Genomic DNA, 11,524 nt, shown 5'->3' on the forward strand with positions numbered 1-11,524 from the left:
GGCTGTCAGCTCCCAGAGGCTGCCTACAGTTCCTTGCCACATGGCTCCCTCCATAGGTGTTCCCATGCTTCTTCCAGGAAGGGTCCTGCCCCATGAGTGGGTCTTATTAGGCCCATTCCAGTCATCTCTCTTCTGATTAACTCAGGGTCAATTGATTAGTAAGCTGATCATGGTGTGGTATCTCATCATAGTCACAAGTTCTACCCACCCTTAAGGGAAGGGAATATAAAATAAGTATATATTCTATTACGTGGGGACTCTCTCAGAATTCTGCATACCACAATAGGAAAATGCTTTCATACTGATTTTCATAAACGTGAAGAGTAATGCTCAAGTGAGAAGAAAATCAATGGCAGATGTTGGTGAGATACACTTCTCCAGCCAACATCATTGCTTGCTCCACTGTCCCCGTCTTCCTGGTGGGATTACTCTGGGGCAGCTGTGCAGAGTCCTGTGACCCGCTGTCAGGAGTGAGAGACCCTGTCCTGCTGATTTGCCATTGGTCATCCACTAGGCGTCACTGAGACGGAGCTGAGACCAACTACAAACGAAATACACAAATGTGCTCTTTTTGACCTTCCTCTTACAAGACCGTCTGCTGAGCCCCAGTTTCTTTTAATATGAGAGAGGCTGTAGAGCTCAGAATGACTCAGTGACAGCCTCCCTCTTTTAAAAAATTATTTAAAACATAGAAGTTCATACGTTTTAATGCTTTTTGCTGTTTTTAGCATTTAACAAAGAGACCTAAAGTTTTATGGCTAAACAGTATTTCTATTTTGCCTTCATTACCTTGCACAGAGTCTCGATTGGTTAACAGCAGCCTAGTCTGGGCTAGAAAGAGTGTGGCCCTGCAGGTGGCTGAGCCCCAGCAGGGAATGGGCACTCAGCGACCCTTAATGGACCGTCCATCCTTTCGCTCCTCTACCTTTCTGCTGTCCCTGGTTGGGGCAGTGCCGCAATCCACCTTCCTCAGTTATCAGTAGAAAATAAATCACTTCTTTCCCCAGTAGCGCCCTCCGTGGTCCCTTCTGCATCTCTTGTCTCTGGGCTGCTCCGTCTCCTGCTCTGCAGCCATCCTGACCACCCTGCTCTGGCCTCAGGAGATGAGGGACCTGTCTGCCATTCTGGGCTGACCGGCCCCCCTCTGCCTCCCTCCCTTCAGCCTGTTTTCACTGCGACCTTTACTTACCAGTCTTCTCTCTTGTCTTCCTTCCTCTCTTGCCTCTCTGCTTCATTCTGGATGTGAATTTTTCTTTACTGTGCTTTGCTTGCTAGATATATTTTAGGAACGTTTCTTTTGTCCTCCCAGGAAATGACTCTCATTTTTTTCCTGCTTTTTAAAGAGAAAGTGTATACTAATAGCTTCCTTCTCCATAGAATGGTTCAGAGCCTCTCTTCTGACTTGGAGTTGCTAACGCTCACTTTTGAGGTCCCTCTGCGATCACCAGGCCCAGGGAACTCACGGCATGCCCTTCAGCTGTTCCCTCTCTCAGGTGAACAGCTGCTCTCTGTTGCTGCCCTTTGTGTACAGAGTCATGTGGCTGTGGCTCCTTCCCTGACCTGTTCCCTGCAGACCTGGGACCACAGGCGAGACCCCTCTGCTAACCTAGCCAGAGGCTGCACATCAAATCCCGGCTGTGTGTCTCTGCCTCCTCCATCCTCTCAGTGCTTCACAGAACAAGTAGCTTTTTCTTCATGTTTTGTGTTATTTCTAATTGTCCTTATTATAAGAATAAGCCCAAGTGTTCACACACTTGAAGTTTTTGAAGTTGAGGGAAAGGTCACAGAAATCTATTCCTTCTAGAACTCTCTGCGAGGTGAGGGATCACTCCTTAAGTGAACATCCCTGGTTTTGACAAGACTTAGTGTGATTTGGTTGCTGTGTAGAGGCAACTTTTGCAGAATATATTTTTCTTAGGAATCAATCTATTAATTTTGGAGTGAGGATGAGCTTCGTGTTTCCATGACTTAACAAATTTTTGATGTCCTTTTATTCTGATTTTCAAAAGGAAACAGGAAGAGCGAGTCCAGCAAGTGCGGAAGAAGCTGGAAGAAGCTCTGATGGCCGACATCCTGTCACGGGCTGCGGACACAGAAGAGATGGACATAGAGATGGACAGTGGAGATGAAGCCTAAGAATATGATCAGGTGAGCCGCACCAGAGCCAGAGGCTGGCCACGCCGGAGCCTTCATGCTCCTGTTAGTTTCCCTTTGTAGCCTTGTCAGCAGTGAATAAAGAAGCTTCCCGGCTGCGGAGGTTATGTGGGCGCTGTTGGTCGGCCCCGTCTGCATCTAAGGGTCAGAGACATAAGTTATTAGTTCTCATTCTGTGAGGACACTGACACCCTGCAGCCACTGGTAGGGGACTATACTCCTTTATTAGAAGCAGGCGGAAAACCTCCCAGGGGTCATAAGAGAAAAGCAAAAGAAGAGAAAGACTCGGTCCGGTAGGGACGAATGGCCATGAAGGGACGGTGGCTGTCAGCTCCGTCCTGACACACTGGCCTTTGAAGCGTGTTGTACCCTCTCTAAAATTATGGCAGCAAAGTAGGCAAATCTCTTTCTCTTCCTGGGATCTCTATAGCATGGATTTGATGCAGAGAAAAAGGAACACTGAAAAATATAATAAATATTTTACCTTAGAAATACAAATTTTGATCTTATCCTAAACGAGGTTCAGGCTCTGTTCCCATGGATGATAATTACACTAAAATCTCCAAGGCCAGTGGGCATCCTGCTTCCCAACTTCTATCCCGCTTTGTTTTGGCAGCCCTCGCTTTCTTTCGTCACCTGTGATCGAGTATGTATTTTTTTCCTTTGAAGAAAAAACAGAGAGGAGGGATGGGGGAGATAATGTGATGTCAAGAGTCCACAAAGGCTCTCTGAGAAAGTCACATTTGTGCTGAGCCTGAAAAGATGCATAGGAGTGAGCAGGGGCCATCTGGGGCCAGAGTGTTCCCATTAGAAGGAACAGCAAGGACAAATTTGGTTTCTTCTTTTTTTTTTTTCTTGAGACAGGGCCTCAAGCTGTCGCCTTGGGTAGAGTACCAGAGTGCTGTGGCATCACAGCTCACAGCAACCTCCAACTCCTGGGCTCAAGTGATTGTCTTGTCTCCACCTCCCAAGTAGTTGGGACCACAGGCACCCTCCTTGACACCTGGCTATTTTTTTTTTTTTTGGTTGCAGCCCTCATTGTTTGTTTGGCGGGCTGGGGCTTAGAACCCACCAGCTCAGGTGTATGTGGCTGGTGCCTTAGCTGCTTGAGCCACAGGTGCCAAACTGAAACTTGGTTTCTGTAAAGCACTAAGATCTGTGTGGTTGGAATGTAGGGACCCTGCAGAAAGGTGGGGAACAGGTGGGACAGGGTGCCATCATGTAGCACCTGTGGGTTTTTGAGGACTCTGACCTTCAAACCAGTGGGAATTCACTGCAGGTCAGCAGCCTAATCAGATTTGCTTGTTTACAATAGCCCTATGGCTGCATCATGAAAAAAGGATTGGAGCTGGGAAGGCTTGGAGGTATGGAGACCAGTTGGGGTGCTCTGGTGGTCCAGAGAGATAATGGTGACTTTAAAAGGGTGGTGCCATGATGATGAGTGGGGACTCAAAGAGACAAAGAGTAGTCTGAGATATGTTTGGAGATAGAATCAACTTGACCAGGTGATTAATTGGCAGGGAAGGTGAGAGAGTGATGGGGACACTCAAGTTTCTCGGCTGAGCTATCACTTGAGCTGGGTGGGTGGGAGTTCTGCTTGGGAGAAGAACAGGCTGAGGGTAGGAAGTGTAGGAAGGGTGAATTTAAGTTTTAGCATAATAGTCTCCTGCCATGAGTGTCTTTGTCTTAATTCAGGAAGGCTCATTCCACAGGGATAACAAAATCAAGTCGTAGATACTAATATAATGTTTGACATTGACATGCTCACCATACCAGGGGTGTTCGGCCACACAGTTCCCTGACCATAGAGAGCCATTTGAATCCCGTTCAGTTCAGTACTATCTTAACTCTTTCATTTTCTCACTAAGGGCAGGAGGATGCTGTGTTGACACTGAATTTTATTTTCCAAGCTGGCAAGGATGTGTTTTATGGGCTTTGATGAGTATACTTTGTGTGAAGTCTTAGAGAGAAGTCTGGAGTGTGCTTCTTTTGACTAAGATGTCAGCTCTCTGGAGCATGTACTATCACTTTTGGATAATTGAAGGTCACATACTTGAGGCTTCCTAGACACTCACTTCCTTTGCATGTTACTCTTCGAGGCAGCACCCTGATTCACGTGAGCAAGCATGTGTTGTAGGCACTGGACACGCAGTGTGTACAGAAGCTGGTATCTGTTCACTGCCTTGCACAAATGTGGATAGCGGTGACCACAAAATAATTAATGTTAGAGTTTTAATGATTAGAGTTTTAATCAGTTGTTTAAAAGCAGCAGTTATTCTCACATGTTAGGTAGGGAGAGCTTTAAATTATGTAGGTCATATTCTAAACTCGAGAATAGCATTATATAGACCAGGCCATTAGATCTATAGATTGGGGGAAGATTTACAAGTACTTCTTACTTAGGAAAATTCCATTCACCTAACTTACTTAGCCTCATGTATACCTGAAATGTTTAATAAAGCAGAGCATGGCCTCATGACTTAATTAGATGTTCATAATAACCCTCCAAATAGGTAGGATTCAGCTTGGCAAAGGGCAGACATGGTCAAGTTCATGTGGTTAATAAGAGTTGCAACCACGTTTCCTTAGGGTTTGTCATCCTCATCATGCCGCAGCTCTTTCTGATCTTTTTTACTAGAAAAGTAGATATTTATTTAGTTTTTTAGTTAAATAACAGGTTGAAATTTACTGTATTACTTAGATTTTACCATTATAGAGAAGTACCCAGGTTCTCAGAGGGACATTTTAGGAATGATTGAGAGCAAAAGACAACTGCAAAAATGAAGGTGTTAAAATAGGTAGCTATAAGCCAGGTGAGGTGGCTCATGCCTGTAATCCTAGCACTCTGGGTGGCCAAAAGGTAGGTGGATCCCTTGCACTCAGGAGTTGGAGGCCAGGCTGAGCAAGAGTAAGACCCCATCTCTACTAAAATAGAAAAAAAAAAAAAAAAAAGAAACTAGCCAGGCTTTGTGATGGGTACCTGTAGTGCCCCTTACTCAAGAGGAACTCTTCAGCTCATGAATTTGAGGTTGCTGTGAGCTATGACACCATAGCACTCTACTCAGGGTGACAGAGTGAGGCTCTGTCTAAGAAAAAAAAATGGTGGGGCAGCGCCTGTGGTTCAAAGGAATAAGGCGCTGGCCCTATATTCCAGAGGTGGTGGTTCAAACCCAGCCCCGGCCAAAAAAAAAAAAAAGTTAGCTACAAATGAGGTATTAGATCAAATACGTGACCAGTCTAGTTTGCAATTACACAGTATCCTTCACCCGGATTAGCCACCAGAAGGCTCAGTGACATCTATTATTTATAAATGCTCTGAAGTAAAATAAATTACCATGAGTAGAAATTTTCCTAAATTGTCTCAAAATGTGATTGGATTTGGCTGTATCTACTGTTGTGTTTTTTTTTATTTGTATACCCTTTGAATTCATTTTTAATGCTGATTCAGTTAATTATAGATAGAAAATATTTGTATGCACATGTAAAAGGATATATATGGTTTCTTTGGAAAATGAAATGGGTATTTGCTATTATCAAACTAAAACCCTCCCAACAATGAGGGGAGAATGTTGAGCCCTTTTGATTCATGAAGTGCTGTAACTAAATGCTAATCAAGGCTATAAAAACACGGTTCTAAGTGAATTTCAGCCGCTAATTACTGTTGGGGGCTTTGCTAAGCAATGATTCAGTTACTAAAGTTTTTCTTTTTTTCCTTGTAGGTAACTTTCGACGACTTTCCCCAAGAGAAAATTCCTACAAATTGAACAAAAAAACGTTTCCACTGGGTTTTGCCTGTAAGAAAATAAAAATGTACCCGAGCACATAGAGCTTTTTAACAGCACTAACCAATGCCTTTTTAGATGTATTTTTGATGTATATATCTATTATTCAAAAAATGATGTTTATTTTGAGTCCTAGGACTTAAAATTAGTCTTTTGTAATACCAAGCTGGACCCTTAAGTTAAAGCCAAGCTTTTGATGCCAGGTGCAATCTACTGGAAATGTAGCACGTACAGGAGATATTTGTTTCCCCCACCATTTTACTATGAACAGATCAGGAGTACCAAATAAATTTCCCAATTAAAGATTATTGTGACTTCACTGTATATAAAGAGATTTTTATACTTTATTGAAAGAGGACACCTGTACATTCTTCCATCATCACTGTAAAGAGAAATAAATGATTATATTCACAGACTGATTGGAATTCTTTCTGTTAAAGAACACACACAATGAAGAGCCCTTCGTTAGCATTCCTGATAGACACTCCACTTTGATCCCTGGGCCTCAGGTTGGAAATGGAGATGGTGGAAAGTAGTTCCTACATTAGCAAGTATGAACTGTTGCCTCTGGACATGGTGAGGATTGTGCTTTGACCAGAATTTCTAAGTGGTCATCTAGCATGTGTACTTTTTTCCCCCCTTGCTTGTGTGACTAATACTTTTGATAGTTCTATAAGAATAAAGCTTTTTCTCCCCTTGGGTATGAGTAGGTACATGAGTACCCTTCAGTTATCACCAGGAGTCCTTTTTTTCCCTTTTTCTTTCTTGAGATTGTCTGGTACATCCCGGTGTCCACCAGCTTATGAAGCTAACAGGTTCAGGCCAGCCTCTTGGCCACGGTGAGAGGCATCTTTTAGGGAGAGGTACTTAATGAACCTGCTTGTAATAGTTTCCTAAACAGTACCTGGTCTCCAACGTATTAACATTTTATTTTTTCTGTTGAAACTCATGAACATAACTTTCATTACCATTTACATTTCTTGATATTTAATCACTAAAACTGGAATTACATTATTAAGTGAATGTTAAATACGTAAGGGAGTGGTTATAAACAAATTAAAGCAAATTCTGAAATACTGCAAAAATAAGTCATTCTATAGGCAGGATATAATTACTTCTTAACTCTTGAGTTCTTTTAAAATTAGACCTGATCAATTCCACATCAGCATCACTTCTATATTTTATTACCACTACCTCCAACTCCCTGTCAACTCCCAGGAAGAGAAAAAAGAGGGAAGAGTCACAGCCCTGGCTCAGTCTGGGCTGCTGTATTTTCTGGACCTTTATGCTAAACTACATGAATGCTTTTTGGAATTCCAGATTTACATTCAACTTTGATTCTTGGGCCCAGGGCCCTGTGTGGCCCTGCTGGTTGAGCAGGGAAACTCACACACTCTGGTTGGGTGACTGGAAGAAGGTGCCTGCTCTGGGCCCATCAGCCTGTCCCAGCTGGGTTGTGGGTGGGAGTTCATATTAATTTATTTTTAAGAGCTAGTATGACTATTAGAATGGATGTCCAAAGGCTTTTCTCCTCCTTTCCTGAGTCCTTGCTTCTTCATTTGCTATCAGGATAGGGTAACTTCACCTCCGTGATCCTATCTTCTTTTTACAGAGCCATCCAACCAAGCTATATGTACTTTTATAAACAGCTTCGTAAAAGCAAAAACCATGTGCACAAAACTTTGACTTTTTTCTTATATACTTTGCTCAGGTGGAGAATAAGGTATGAAAGCCATTACATGTGTCCCACTGGGGACCAGCCTGTAAGTCCAGGGTGTTCCCAATATACCCAGAGGACATGTCCAGAATTCTTCGTCTTATCCCCCCAAACCTACCACCATCTTGCATTACCTAATGCTGGTAGAAGCAAACCATCTTCCCCAGTTGCCCAAGGTGGAAGCACAGGAGTGATCCCAGAGCTATCTGTACTTGCTCCCTTGCTTCTGACTCCCCACCAGTCCTGACAGAATGATCCCCCACTGTTCTACAAGTGCATCTCTCATCCATCCCCGCAACCACGACCTCTGTGCAGACCTTTCCTCTCCCCTGCACGCTCCTGGCTTTCTCTGTAGTTCACCTGCCCACTGTTCTTCCCCTGCCCTTCCCTCTCTCCTGCCCTCTTTATTCCCCCCACACATAGTCATCAGAATGGCCCTCAACACAGGCAGATGTGACCGTGTAATTCCCCCATTCAGAATCCCTCACTTATTTTTGCATACCATGTAGAGTAATTTTGAAGAGCAAGTACTTTGAAGTTAGGAGAACCTGTGTCTGAATCCCGCGTTTGCCATTTGTGTGACTTGTCAGGTTCCTTAATCTCTTTAAGCCTGTCCCTTTCAGTGAAATAGGAATAAATACCTACCTCATAGAGCTGTTGTGAGGATCCAGTGAGATAGCACAGTGCCTCTGTGCAGTGGGTGCTCCTGTGAGAGCACACTGGGTCACTGTCCCTGCAGGTGCCGCCTTCCCGTCACTTCCGAGAAACATTTGCTGACAGCCCTAACTCCTCCTTACCTCCGTAACACTTTATTTTTTCTCCTCGGCATCCTGTTTGTTTCCTTTGTAGATACTTTCTAAATCTATATTTTATTTATTTGTTGACTTTTGGTCTATCGCTCTGCTAGAATGTAAGCTCCGTGAGAGCCAGGACGCGTCTGTCTCCTTCCCTGTGACAGCCCCAGCACTTCGCCTGGTGCCTGGCAGAGGACACGCTCAGTCGGTGTTTGAGTAAATAGAAGGATAGGCAAAGGCTCTTCCTGACCCGATGGTTGCTGTAGCTTCATCCTGCCGCTCCCCTCCTGGTACCTTTGGCCCAAGAAAACTGAATTACTTGCTCCTTCGCAGCAGCCCTGAGGCCTCCACTGTCTTTGTACCTGATTGTCCCTTTGCCTGAAACCAGCTTCGCCTGCCTGTCTCCGCGGCAAATTCCTAATCACTGGTAAAGTCTCAGCTGGATGGCTACCTCCTCTGTGAAGCTGTCTTTGATTCGTCCAGGCAGATGATCTTTGTCCCCTTCCAAGTTCCCACTGCACTTTGTAAATACCTCCGTGGAAGCACTTTATCGTATTGTATTGTGAATTGTTTTGCATGTCCGTTTTCTATTAGACTGTAAGCACCGTGAAAGCAGAGACTGTGTCTTTTCATCCTAATGCTCCCAGAGCCTAGCACAGTGCCTAGCACGTAATAGCTTGTCATTCAATATTTGTCAAATGAAGTTGTGAGTGAACAAAAGTCACGCAGTTGGAAAAGTGTTAGAGGCTGTATGTATTATCAAGGAAGGGAATGCCCCGGGTGGGTTCCAGGGGGTTTTGTTTGTTGTTGTTCTAGAGAGGTGATCTAGACAGCATTGTATAATCTCTTTGCGTATAAGATTACTTGTTTGAATTTTAAAAATAAGTTGAATATTATAGATCTTCATAAATTATTGCAAAAGGTATCAAAAGCTTTGTGATCTCTCAAATGCTATGAAGTCCCAAAATAAAATATTTGCACTATTAGTATTTCCATAGTAAATGCTATGAGGAAATGTACAGCAATAAATTTTGAAGCTTTAAACATGTTCGTGTAAGTCATCTTTAATGACTTAATGCATGAAGGACGGTTCTGGCCTAAGTTTCCTGGACACAAGGGACTTGAGCCTGGGGTGCAGGGCCCCAAAGCTTTTAGAGCTTATCCGGTGACACTATCTTCATCACCACTGTTTGCTCTGTTCTGTCAGCATGTCTAAGGGGACAGAGAGGGCTGGAAGGGTTTGCCGCAGAATCCAGGGCAGGCTGCCCTAGGCCTCCTGAGGCCGCAGCCTCCTTCCCTCCACCGGCTGCCATGGCTCCCTCTCCCTAAATGCCTTCACTTTTGGGATGCAGAGCTGACCCTCATAGAAAATATACTTCACTCGCCTCTGCGAAGTCCACAGACAGGTGGGGTGGAGATCATCAGTCAGTCACAGCACAATTAGCTAGGAGCACCACGGGGTTGGGACTTGGGGCAGTGGGCTGTCAATCTGCATGTCTCCACAGAGCTCAGTAGAATTTACAATTTTAATTTGTGCTCTGACTTCCTTTATAAGGTCACATACAAATTTTACATAATAATGGTTACTTTTTCCATTATTTGCCTTTGTTTTTTTTTTCTTGGGAGGATAAAAAGGTTTTATTTCCTCTCATTTATAAAGCATTTTATAATTTACAGAGCACTTTCACCTCCATTAATGTCATCTTTGAACTTTCATCTATATGTAAGCCATTTAATATGTAGATATCCTTCTACTTATCCTCCTTTGAGAGGGAAGGGCTCTAAGACCCAGACAGCTTCAGTGACTTACCCAAGCTCATAAGGTGCGGGGAGGGGGGAACTTGAGCATAGGGATTTTACTTCTAAAATGCCATACAATCTTCTGATGCTATTTTCTACTTAGGTCTTAAGCTTCCTTTCTGTGACAAAAAACAGCAAGGTACAGTATGCCTGTGGCTGCAAGCTTCACAGATAAGGCAGGGTGAGCCTTCATTGGAAACCCAGTCCTTTTCTGAGAATTCTTTATGAGGGTTCTTTAATTTTCCTAGCGTGTATAGTTTCTTTTTTCTTTTCTTTTTTTTTTTTGAGACAGAGTTTTGCTTTGTGGCCCTCAGTAGAGTGCCAAAGCATCACAGTTCACAGCAACTTCTAACTCTTGGGGCTTAAGTGATTCTCTTGCCTCAGCCTCCTGAGTAGCTGGGACTATAGGTGCCCGCCACAATGCCTGCAATTTTTTGTTGCAGTTTGGCTGGGGCTGAGTTTGAACCCATCACCCTTGGTATATGGGGCCGGCGCCCTCCCACTGAGCCACAGGCACCGCCCTGTGTACAGTTTCTTAATCACAGACTGTAGGGAATTATTTTTATCTGAGGGTTAGCATTCTTTTTTTTCTCTTGTAGTACTTTCAGCTTTTTGCCTCTGAATTTGGTGCTCTGAGGAGGCTGACCATGGGAGAAGAGTCTTCAAAGGGGGGTGTGTGCTTGTGTAAAGCCACTCATGGTGGGGGGGCGGATTTTGACCTTTCAATGTTTGTCCTTATCTCCTTCACGGCTTTAATTTTTGAGTATTTCCTTATACAACTAATGTATTCGTAGAGTAGTACATGTGTATAAGTTGTATATAAATATCCATCAGTTTGGGACATGTGTTTTTGTTTTTGAAAGGGTTTATTATTAAAAGAATTTCGAGACCACTGTTCCAGTATAAGACTCCTCATCTGGGGTCCATACACTCCTGGAGTGAAATCAAAATTTTGTAGGCAACATTTTGTGGCTATATGACTTTCTCCTGGGGTAGTATTCATACCTTCTATAAAATTTTCAATAAAATGTATACACGAGAGAAGAATGAGCCATGGAGGGCCAGTCTAGTGATTTCACTCCACTTACGAGGCTGGATGGCTGGCACACGTGTCATCTGTAGCTTGATTTTTCCTTCTTTTCTTTTTTTGGGGGAGAGATATTTGGGTAGGCTCAAACTGATTTTCCATGCTGATTTAATGAATTAATGCTAACAAAGTACCTAACACAGTGCCCTGCATATAGTAATATATTTCACAAATGGTAGTAACCTCTTCC

At 43.6% G+C, this 11,524-nt stretch overlaps 1 protein-coding gene across 1 annotated transcript in view; it reads left to right on the forward strand.

The window, feature by feature from the left end:
• The window catches only part of MBD2 (methyl-CpG binding domain protein 2), a gene marked incomplete at its 5' end in the record, with an annotated part of 64,348 nt that extends 57,996 nt beyond the window's left edge, over positions 1 to 6,352 (forward strand). Inside the window, 2 exons of the mRNA XM_012804316.1 lie at positions 2,010 to 2,148; positions 5,874 to 6,352. Coding sequence (XP_012659770.1) covers positions 2,010 to 2,136 — 127 coding nt within the window. The remainder of the gene's footprint in view (positions 1 to 2,009; positions 2,149 to 5,873) is intronic.
• Positions 6,353 to 11,524: the final 5,172 nt, after the last annotated feature.

Source organism: Otolemur garnettii, unplaced genomic scaffold, assembly GCF_000181295.1.
Source record: "Otolemur garnettii isolate 467f Iridium unplaced genomic scaffold, OtoGar3 scaffold00027, whole genome shotgun sequence".
NCBI classification, from domain to species: Eukaryota; Metazoa; Chordata; class Mammalia; order Primates; family Galagidae; genus Otolemur; species Otolemur garnettii.